This window comes from Cervus elaphus, chromosome 33 (assembly GCF_910594005.1).
Source record: "Cervus elaphus chromosome 33, mCerEla1.1, whole genome shotgun sequence".
NCBI lineage: Eukaryota > Metazoa > Chordata > Mammalia > Artiodactyla > Cervidae > Cervus > Cervus elaphus.
This window is the reverse complement of record NC_057847.1, coordinates 72,645,402-72,656,011: the sequence shown is the minus strand read 5'-3', so window position 1 is coordinate 72,656,011 and position 10,610 is coordinate 72,645,402. Positions and strand designations below refer to the sequence as shown.

The window sequence follows — 10,610 nt, the reverse complement described above, 5'->3', positions numbered from 1 at the left end:
CTTGGGACTAGAAGGGTAAACAAATGTGTAATTCATGAATTTGCTAATTGTCCTTCATTTTGATCTCCTGCCATTTTTCCTAGACTCTGCCTGACATCCGAGCTTGTGGCAAGGACTCAAAAGAGTGCCGGGTGCGGCCCAGGGAGGCACTGGCTTCAAAGTCGGACACCTGGACTGACCCTCCCCCAGCTGCCCCCTCCAGCCCGGAGCCCATCACCCCAGATATCACGCAAGGCAGGAAGCCCGTGGCACTCCATCTTTTATTTCCTTCAACTGTACACAAATGTAAAATACATTTAACAGCAAGTCTACGGGAAAAATTGTTTGGTTTTAAATTATTATGAAACAGAACCTAAGGGGAGCTTTATTAAATAAACATAAAGATGGGGATTTAAGGATACACACCTGCATTCTACCATTGTCGCTTTTACTCTAGCTTCTGGGTGTGTAAGGATAGAAAAGACACATCAAACTGAATAAACAAAATCCATGTATACCCTGAAACATTGGCAGGCCACTCAAGGGATTGTTCAGAACGTCCACCTCATAAAGATGGCCTCACCATCTAATAAAAATTAAAACTGATCTGTTGGCCTCTTTGGTTCCAAAATTATGTATAATACATTTAACTGTATTTTTTTTTCGCTGCTATAAAAATAACTTCTTTTTTCAAATGGCAGTTTCTGACTAATCATGCAACTAAATCAGTGCAAACATTAAAAGCAATCATTCGCTTAAAAAAGAAGCAAAGGATTTCATTTCAAGTATAAAAAAATATAAAAAGAGTCGTACGAGTCCAGTTACATCTAGTGTGGGTCAACCCTTTAAATTGCATAGTTCACATGGCACTTGGACCTCTGGGGTGAGCTCAATGCTCTGCCAAGGGCCACTTCTGGATACACGCGGATGGGCAAGGGTTGTATCATGTGCGTTCAGGCGGGTGTGCAAGTGCTAGGAGGGGGGGCGGGCGAGCAGGTAGGGGCCACATCCGTGGCTGGCTCTGGTGGCCAGAGCCCACATGGGCCACTTTTGCAAAGCAGCTGAAAGCCTCCCCCTTTTCCCCAGACCCGTTCAACTGCTCCCCTCCCTCAACCCCTGCAGAAGGGGCAACCCCACCCCACTGAGCATCTCCAGAATGCCTTCACCCCACCATTCCCTCCTTCTAAGAGCTCACCCTCCCCTTGCTAAGAGTCAGTTCCACCCCTCCCTAACCAGTCCTAGAGGAGTCTCCCCAGGGAAGGGCACAGATTGCAACTTTTTTTGTTCCACTTGGAACAATTCAGATTTTAACTTAAAAGGTCAGACCTGGTAGAAAAGTCCCTTTTCAATTATACAACCGGAATGAATGACCATTCAACTGCTAGTGATCAGTTAAAGCATCAAATTAAGACCCTTCTCCTCTCCCTCCCTCCCCACCCCCAAAACACACACACATAGAAGTCACACCAGGGCCCCAAGGGACAGTCAAACGGTCACTCCCACAGCTCCACGGTCTCCGGTCTCTGGCAGGTGGCAGCCTATTGGGGCCTGCCTCTCCAAGGATGGGAAATGACAGGCTGCCCGGCTCCCCGCCGCCGGAAGGATCCCAGGCCAGGGGAGCAAGCCACACGTTGGAGCCAAGAGATGTGGGGACCCCGGGGGCCTCGCATGAGCAAAGGGGGACACGCGGCCCTCTGCAGGCTGCCTGCTCCCCACCCCCCATCTGCTGCTCTCTCCAAGCTCCGGGTTCGCTCGCTCTCTCTCCCTCTGTCTCTTGTCTTTGTGCTTTTCTCTGTGCTCGGAAGGCGCGATTCAGAGTGGCCAGGCCAGCCGGGGGGGGGGGGGCGCGGGGGGGGACGGGGGCTGCTCACCCCATTCTCTCCGAGTGACAGGCATTTGTGGCTGAGCTGCCATTTGTCACCGCAGACACTTGCCGGGATCCCGGAGGCTGCCATGTGGGTGGCAGGATGCGTCTGGCTGCGCGCGCCTGCGTGTGCACTCAGTCCTTCGTGTCCGTGGAGGGCTCTCCCTCGGCTTTTGACAGATTGCTGGATGAGGAAGTAGGAAAAGATCTCGGGCCGGCCCCGGGCACCCCCCGGGCATCACCGCGCTCCACTTGCCACACCCTGGTCCCCAGGCCCCGACGGAGCCGCGCCCTCATGCGCAGCCGCACTCCTCCACGATCATGTTGGGCACGTCCCGCTTGACGATGTTGTACTCGTCGTCGAAGTAGAGCATGGACATGGTGCTCAGCTTGGTGGGGATGCAGCAGGAGTTCACGGTGCCCGGGTTCAGCCCCCGCATGCGGTACTGGTTCACCACGGCCGTGTGGAAGGAGGAGGCCGAGCCCGGCACCCCCGCCAGGTAGGCGGGGCAGCTGCCCTCGCAGTAGTTCCCGTAGTAGCCGCTGGGCGCAATGATCCAGTCGTTCCAGCCGATGAGGCGGAAGTCGATGAAGAACTGCTGCCGGCAGCACAGGTTGGTCCGCCCGTCGCACTCCAGGCCCCGCTTGCGGATGCGGTGCCTGCTGTCGCCCAGCCGCGCCTGCACCACCACGAAGGGCCGGTGCGACTCCTCGCCCGGGTCCACGAACACGGGCACCACGGCCAGCTCCCGGCAGCCATCGCACTGCACGTCCAGGCTGAGACGCCGCTCGCCCCGCGAGAACAGGGCCTGGATGGGTTCGGTGAGTGGGAAGGTGTGCCAGCCGCTGCGCTTGAGGTCCACGCGCTTCTCCACCGCGGCCCAGCGGTCGCCAGGGCCCTGCTCCTGGAAGTACACCTTGACCCGCACCTTCCGCCGGCCGCCCTTCTCCAGGACGTAGGGCAGCAGCTTCAGGTAGAGCCACAGGCTGGCCTGCACTACAAACAGGTTCTGGTTGCCTTCGTTGGAGATGAAGAAGTACAGGCGGACCCGGGAAGAGGCCAGGCCATCTGCGGAAAAGCGAGAGAGCGGGCCAAGTTAGATCAAGGAGAACAGTAGGCACTGCAGGAAACACATTCTGCCGCAGGACGCTGGACCGGGCCCTGGCCGAGCAGCTGGAGGACCGTCCTGACCAGAAATACCACTCCTGGGGCCGCGGCCTCCAACGGTAACCTGGGAGAGGCAGGGAAAATTGTTTCTTAACGAGAAGCCCGGACCAGGTTGGAGCTGGAGGGCCCGGGCCTAGAAAGCCGGCCTCACCTCTCCCAGGCCAGGGTTCCCTGGAGACAGGCTGTCAGGCCTCAAAGCTCAACGGAGGAACTTGTCAGGAGGCCAAGATCTTAACAAGTTGTTATGGGTATCTGTGAAATCTGAAAAACAAAACCAGGGTCTCACTAAGGATTTGGGGTGGGTTGTTTTAGCAGAGTTTGGGTTCTTTCTTTTTTTTTTTTTTGGTTAACTTAGGGCATTGCAAAATCCAGCTGAGCCACCTACAGCCTCTTTCCAGTGTTTACCTAAGCATGATCTGATCCAACCCCCAGTGGAACCTCCACTGCAAACAAGCCAGCTCTGCTCAGATTTCTGACACTGGAACGTGTGCTTTGCAGGCTGCAAAGTGCAGCCTTTGCTTCCGAGTACTTCCAAGGGACAGGGCGCTCAGTCTTGAAACTTGAAGTCCACCCCTTTCATGAGTCACTGGCTCTCCGTGAATGGCACATTTGAAGTCTCCATGGATAAGAAGAATTGGTTTATTAGTTGTCTCAATAATTCAGCTCAACAAGAAGAGAGGCCATGCCAACTGAGAGAGGAATCCTCTCTCATCCTACATTTCAGTGACCCTGCTCTCCGACAATCCCTACTTTTTTTTTTTTTCTCCAGGAAGAACAAATAAGCCAACTGTGTGGCCTCGGCTGGTTTTATCAAACCTCCTACCACTGCCCCCCTCCCAGGCCCCTCCTCAGGCCTCGCCTGGCTCCTCTAATAACACTGACATCTGACTTTGAAATGGGGGAAAGTACAGCCTTAAAAGCTGGTCTTGGACGAGCTGCCTGTGACCTGAATCTGTTATTTATAAGTCAAAGAGCTGGCTCCGTGGAACCGACCAGAAATATAACAGCCCCCGCTGTCATTTTGTGCCACCAGGACCAAAAGGCCTCCTCGACCTTCCAGAATCACATTTCTGCTCTGGGCCCCAAAGCACCTTTTAATCCAAGCTCTCTAATTGCATGTCCAGATTCCCCTGACTCTGTCGGACAGCTAAAACGGCAATGCATTTCTTTCTAAGCACAAACCAGCCCTGATTGTCTCTGCTTTTCTCCACACCCGGCCATGCAAAACTTTTCATCCCTTTTCATCCCCAGGCGGCACCTGCACGGTCTGCCCGCTGCCTTGGGGGTTGGGGGGAGGCATTCGCAGCCTGGGGACACGACTGCCACCAACCCCTCACCCCAAGGCTCCCTGCCCACCCTGCCCTGCCCAAACCCGAGCTTCCCCCTGCGACCTTCTCGGCAGTCCCCCTGCACAAACGGGGCTGAGCTCCAGGCACAAAAGCCAGCCTGGCTCATTCAAGTCCTGAAAAGGATAGCAGAGCCGAAAGCACTTGCAGCATTTCAGCGCGAGCACATTTTTCTCCTTTTTTTAAAGTTCGGAAGATGTTTTTCCTCGCTTGATTTTTATATTCAGTGGTAAAAATTTGCAATATAGGGCCGGAGGAACATTCCAGAAAGGACTCCGACCCTTTGTTAACTAGGAACTCTGCTGGCTCTAAAGCCAGGGAGCTGCCTCAGCTCTCAAGCAAGCCGAGAGGCACGGGGCTGCCCCCTGAGCGGCAGCCTTTCTCTGCGTAAATGATGGGACCTGTTGAGAAGCCTGCCTTCCACCGATTCCGGTGCCCACACAATCGGAAGAGAGGTTGCCTAGCTCTCCCCAGCGAAGCTTCAGCAATCCTGGCAAGCCCACGCCGCCCTGCGATGGAAGCGGCCCCAGGGGCCTCTCACGCAGGCACACACACACACAGTCACACACACATACACATACTCCTCCGGCCCACGGATATCAACAAGCACACACATCTCCATCTATACTGCTAAGCCTACACTCCGATCGTGGGAAACAAAAACATTAAGCAATCACCAAGCGAGTGCCTGCTGAGCCAGGGCCGCACGCGTCCGCCGGGAGGGGGACGCGCGCCCAGAGGCGCTGGGGCCCGTTTCGGAGAGCAGGGGTGGAGGGCAGAGCGCTCCTCGGCGGGGACAGGGGAGTAGGAAGGGGTTGCTGCCTTCCAGAAGAGGACTGCAACCCGGACGGAGCGCACAGGGCCGGAGGCGAGCGGGCCCAGCCAGCAGTCCGGGTTTCCCCTAGGGCGCGCGGGCTGCGGCGGCGGCGGTCAGAGTCAGCGAAGAGAAGCGGGTGGAAGAGGTAGCGAGGGCCGCTCGAGGGACCGACCCACCTGTCTCGGCGAAGCTGATGATCTCGGAGACGCGCTCCTGGCCGTCGGCGCCCGGGCTGGCGTGGCCGTCGAGGTGCGGGATCTCCACCCGGCCATCCTCGCGCACCTTGCCCGCGTGCAGCTTGCGCAGGGCCGTGACCATGGCGGCCTTGGGCACGGCGTGTGTGATGTTGGGCCGGCCCCGCATCTGCAGGCGGTTCAAGATGTGCCGCTTCACCGCCTCCAGGAAGTCGCCGTCTACCCGGCCCAGCTCCTCCGGCCGCCGGAAGCCGCCGCACGACGTGCAGGTGTCCTGCGAGCCGCCCGGGGCTCCGGGCGGCGGCGGGGGCGGTTGCGGCGCGGCGGGCGACGTCGGGGGCGTGGGCGAGCCCCAGACCCCGGGCCCCAGCCAGCCGACCGCCAGCATCAAAAGGCAGGCGGCCCCCAGCGCCAGACCGGGCAGCCCGTCCATGGTGCGCCGCTGGCGACGAGGGCGCCCGCCGCGAGGCGAGCAGAGCCGAGCGCAGGGCGGCTCACGGCTCCCGGCGCGCCGCCCCGCCCCGCCCCCGCCCGGGCCTCCGCCCGCCCGCCGGGAGGGCCGCAGCCGGCTCACAGGGGGAGGGGGCCCGGTCGGGCCGCGGGGGTTCCCGCGCGGCGGGGAAGGGGCGCCGTGGGCCGCGGGGAGCCGGAGAGGCGCCCTGGGCGAGGCAGGGGCCGGAGGGTTACTGCCGCACGGGCGTCTCGGGGCGCCTCGGCATCCGCAGCTTTTCCCCCATCCTCTCCGCGTCGGGGCCCCGCTGCCCCCGCTCGGGTGAAGCGAAAGCAGCAGCAGCGGCGGCTTGGCGGCCGGGCGGGGAAGGTGGCAAAAGGGCCGGTCGACGCAACTTGGGCGAGACGGAAGCGAAGGCACCCGAGCCCCCAGAGCGGAGCCGGGCGCGGCTTGGCGCGGCGCTGCGGCGGGCGCTGCGGCGGGGCCCCGCGCTCGCACCTGAGCGCCTCGTCCTCGCCCTCGCCGCCTAGCACCGAGGAAGGGCCGCGGGCGGTGGCGACGGGCGGGTAGTCCTCTCCGTGGGTTGGCGGGCGGACAGCGGAGTGAGTGCGGTGCCGGGAGCGCTGCGGAGCGCGGGCCCGCTCAGAGGCGGCGCGGAGCCCGGGGCCGTGGGCCCTGCAGTCCTCGCGGCGCGTCACAAGGCAAAGTTGTCTCCAGGCTCCCGGGGCGCCGCATCCACCGGCAGGCGGGCGGGCGGGCCGGCCGCTGCGCGCTCCGGCGGGTCCTCTGCTCCGCCCGCCTCCTCGCCGCCTGCCTCCCTCCGCCCGCCTGCGCGGGCCGGCGGGGCTCCGAGCGCCAGGCTAGGCGGCGGCGGGGCCCTCCTCGTCCCGGTCTCTTCTGCCTGCGCGGCGGCGGCGATATCGGCTCTAGCTCCTAAAAGTCTCGCCGCGTCCCCGGCGCGGGTGCCCTCGCTGGCTCTCCCGCCGGCACACGCCGCAGGGCCGGGAGAGAGCGGCGGGTGGCGGCCGCGTCCCCGCGCCCGGCCGCGGCAGAGTGCGGAGCCCGCCGAGGAGGAGTTCTTCGCTTTGCCCTCTTCTTTTACTCTCCTCGTTTTTTCTCCCAAGGGTGAAAAAAAAGCCGCACAATCTCCGTATGTGCGCGCGCGTTGTGATAGAGGTTGGCAGGGAAAAAAAAGAGGGGCGGGGGGGGGGGGGGGGAGTCTCGCCTGGCCGTGCGGGAGGAGATGTCCGCGCCTCCCCGCTCCGCTTCCCGGGGTTGCGAGGGGGATGCAGGGGGAGGGGGAGGCAGAATCTGTTCAGGTTGATGCTGCCCGCTCCCCGCCCACCCCAGCTTCCCTCCGCTCTTTTCCTTCTGCCTTAGCGAGAAGGAGGAGCGAACCGGCTCGCTTCCCTCCCCTCCCCACCCCACAAGACCGGGCCACTTCTGCGGTCTCGAAACTTTCTCACCACGTGGGCGCCCCGGACCCCGGCCCGGCTGGGCGGCGGGCGGCACCGACGGGTCCCGATCCAGGATCCCAGCGCTCGCCTCCTCCCGGCGGCCGCGCAGGCCCTGCCTTAGTCCCTGCCGCCGCCTTCCCCGCCCAGGAGAGGCACCCCTCCTCGCTGCAGCCGCCCCCGGCCTTCCTGGGGTGCTCCCTCGCTGGCCGCGGCAAGGCGGGGGCGGCCGCGGGCGCCGCGGACTGGCTCCGCCGGTGGATGTCGCTCCGGGGCTGCAGCGCCGGAGTCGAGCGCCCCGAGCCGCCGGCACACTGGGTGAGGCGTGGACCCTGCAGACTGGAGGGGTCTGGGGGGCCGCTGCCTCCGCCGGCGCCGCGCCCCGAGAAGCGCCTCGACTGCATGGGGAACTGGCCTCGCGGCCCATGAGCCTCCCGAGCTCTGGGCTTGCCAGGCTGGCGAGGCTTCCAGCACCACTGCGGCCGCCACCCCCCCAGTTGGCAAATCTTGGCCTCAGACAAAGCCAGGTCCCAGTCGAGGCTCCGCTACGGCCAGCCTTGCCGGAGTGGCCGTGGCTAGAGCCTTCCCATCCTAGTCTCTGCCCCCTCGTGCGTACACGGAGCACAGTAACGACTATTATCACACTGGCTGGTGGGGAGCCCCAAAGTAGGCAACCGGGCCACGCTCCTCACACAACTCAAGAAAGTACCCTTCCAAGGCTGCCGTTCTTAGGCCACTAGACGAAAGACGCTGTCATGGACACCAGACTCCCAGCCTCATCCAGAACCCCAAGTGCAGTCCGTCCCTTCTGTCCCTCCGGGCGTCCCGACCTCAGTGTGGAGCAACAGGACGGCGCTCCTAGGGGGCAGCAGGAACGCGGCCTTGCGCTCTCGTCTCAACTGCCTAGACCCCCACCCCCAGGGAACGCGCAGCGTAACAACGGAACTGCCCGGAGTTTAGCTTTCTTAGCGCATCTGGGAGCCCGGGACAACCGAGGTGGACCGCGGCCTCCGGCTCAGGGCTCCCCCCAGCACGCGCGGCCCCTCATCGCAAGCTGCTCAGGCCAGCCGGGCACTGTGGCGTTCAGCCTCGGCCGGCCCGGAGCCTCACCGAGGTCCGCAAGTCTGGAGGCGGAGCGCCCCCTCCCTCCCGATCCGAGGAACCGACTCAAAAGTGCGCAGGGCCGGTCCCACGGTGCAAAAATGGGCTGCTCTGGGTTTATCAACCGAAAGTTCGAAATAGGGGCCCGGGAGGGTCCCCGAAATGGCAATCCTTCTGGTTCCTTAGGGCTTTCTCCAAATCCTAAATCGTTGCCACTCCCAAACTGACGGCCCTTTGTTCCCCCGGCTTACCACACCTGGCCCTGTCCCAGAGCCTGGGAATCCCCGAGCAGAGAGGAGGTACCTCTGCCTCCTGGGCAGCTTATACCGCCACCTTCTACACGGTGGCCCTGAGCCAGCCCGGCCCACCTTTGTGATTTTGCTTGCCTCTTCTGCCAGGCACACATGCTCTGGTCTACTGGTCCTTTCCATCACAACGACCAACCTACATGGGAAACTCACGCCCAGTCCTCAGACCCAGCCCAGTCTCTTCTTGGTGAAGCCCCATGGCCTTCTTGTGCCCTGAATAGTTGTTTGCTGGTGTGGCCCCTCAGCCCAGTGTCCAGATGTTACCTGGACCTGTCTCCTGTGCGGGGCCTCCGGCTCCTGGAGGACAGGGACCAGGCCTCTGTGTGATGGCAGACCTGGAAGATACTCAGGTGCACTTGCTGAACCAGTGTTTGGTTGGTTGACTGACTGATGGATTGAGAGAAGTCAGTAAGCCAGCAAAGGATTTAACACCTCTACTTCTCAGCACAGACTCACAGTAGTGTTCCTTGCCTTCTCCGTTACCACCCTTTATTTATTTTTTTTGTGAAAGTGTTAGTCACTCAGTTGTGTTTGACTCTTTGTGGCCCCATGGACTGGGGCCCACCAGGCTCCTCTGTCCATGGAATTCTTCAGGCAAGAATACTGGAGTGGGTGATTCCCTTCTCCAGGAAATCTTCCCCACCCCGGCCTAACACATTGCAGACAGATTCTTTACCTTCTGAGCCACCAGGAGAGCCCATTTATTTATGTATGTATGTATGTATTTTTATTTATTTATTTTTTGGCCACACCCCACAGCATACAGGGTCCTAGTTCCCTGACCAGGGATTGAACCCAGGCCCCCTGCAGTGAAGTCTTAACCACTGGACCATCAGGGAAGCCCCGCAACTCTTCTTATTGTGGACGGAGCTGTGGGAAGAGGGGAGGGCTCCACACCTTTGTGAAGGTGCGGCATCCTGCTCATCGCCCTGGTGCTGGGAAGAAGCAAAAGCCACCATCTCCATGCTGGTCGGAGGAGGGAAGAGGAGGTTCGGAGGAGGGTCCACATTTTGCTCCCCTGATGAAGGAGCTGGAGCCCCGCTGCCAGTCATCTGCTGGGAGGGAACTGGGTCAAGCGGTAGTCAGAAACCATCTGCTCGAGAAGCTGGGATTATCCCGCCCTCTGCTGATCCCCCAGCCCGCAGGAGCCAAGGGTGTAAATTGAGTTCTTCCAGATCACCTTGTGCTTTGGGGGGGGAGCCCCCCATTCCCTACTGAGGGGCAAGGACCTTTTCCTGTTGCTTCAAAGCCTCATTTAGCACTGGACTCTGTTCTCCTTTAGATTGAGGGTGACCTCAGCCCTCAGTCTGAGCCAGGGATGTGACTGCGCCTGTCAGTTTTGAATACAATAATGTACATCAATACTTCAGCCAACGCCCTCTAGACGGGCTGCAGGACCGGGCCGCCCCCACATGGAATGCTGGCTCCCTGACGCCATCAAGGAGCTCGGGCCCAATGGGAAAGGCAGGAGGAAGCGTGGCGACAACATGGATCCAGGCACTCAGCGTGTGAAGAGGCTTCCTCCAGGGAGCTCAGAGCACGCGCTCTCACAACCGTGGATTGTTTTGTTTTGCATAATCCGCAGCTCGGTGTCAATTTGGAGCTGACGAAGATGTCCAGAAGTGACAAAGCAAATGATAAAAGTGAATCTCAGCATGCAATTCTTGGCCACACGGACCCTACGGAGTGTTGGGGCAAAGTCCTTCTCAACATGGGTGCTGCAGGCTCAGGATGGAGAGGGGCCTCTGTCTGAGTTGGGTTCCAGGGATCTATGTTCACTTTTTCACCACTGGTCAAAAAGCCACAGCTGCCAGACATCACCATCACGCATTGTAACTCCGCAGGGCAGCTCGCTGTCTGAACAGGAGCTTCGTGCCAGGCCACATGAGACAGTCTGCCCACCAGCAGCCCCGGGCACAAGAGCAGGG

The 10,610-nt window shown here is 60.8% G+C and overlaps 2 protein-coding genes across 2 annotated transcripts; both read right to left on the bottom strand.

Annotated features, from left to right (window-relative positions):
• Positions 1–241: 241 nt before the first annotated feature.
• Positions 242–5,801, bottom strand: INHBB (inhibin subunit beta B). Its single transcript, XM_043894751.1, has 2 exons — positions 5,351–5,801; positions 242–2,912 (listed from the first exon to the last, which is right to left on the bottom strand). The coding sequence occupies exons 1-2, from the start codon at positions 5,799–5,801 to the stop codon at positions 2,137–2,139; spliced, it is 1,227 nt and encodes a 408-aa protein (XP_043750686.1). The 3' UTR covers positions 242–2,136.
• Positions 5,802–5,938: 137 nt separating this feature from the next.
• On the bottom strand, positions 5,939–7,677 carry LOC122688525 (collagen alpha-1(I) chain). Its single transcript, XM_043894537.1, has 3 exons — positions 7,286–7,677; positions 6,559–6,925; positions 5,939–6,442 (listed from the first exon to the last, which is right to left on the bottom strand). The coding sequence occupies exons 1-3, from the start codon at positions 7,675–7,677 to the stop codon at positions 5,939–5,941; spliced, it is 1,263 nt and encodes a 420-aa protein (XP_043750472.1).
• Positions 7,678–10,610: the final 2,933 nt, after the last annotated feature.

What these genes read in the sequence shown, in the direction of transcription:
- LOC122688525 (XM_043894537.1), bottom strand. Translation starts at nt 7,677, where the DNA reads ATGCAGTCGAGGCGCTTCTCGGGGCGCGGCGCCGGCGGAGGCAGCGGC. An exon ending in GGGTCCGGGGCGCCCACGTG is followed by an intron (nt 6,926 to 7,285) that starts GTGAGAAAGTTT and finishes AGAAAAAACGAG; the next exon opens with GAGAGTAAAAGAAGAGGGCA. An exon ending in GCCCGCCCGCCCGCCTGCCG is followed by an intron (nt 6,443 to 6,558) that starts GTGGATGCGGCG and finishes CGCGCTCCGCAG; the next exon opens with CGCTCCCGGCACCGCACTCA.
- INHBB (XM_043894751.1), bottom strand. Translation starts at nt 5,801, where the DNA reads ATGGACGGGCTGCCCGGTCTGGCGCTGGGGGCCGCCTGCCTTTTGATG. An exon ending in CATCAGCTTCGCCGAGACAG is followed by an intron (nt 2,913 to 5,350) that starts GTGGGTCGGTCC and finishes GCTTTTCCGCAG; the next exon opens with ATGGCCTGGCCTCTTCCCGG.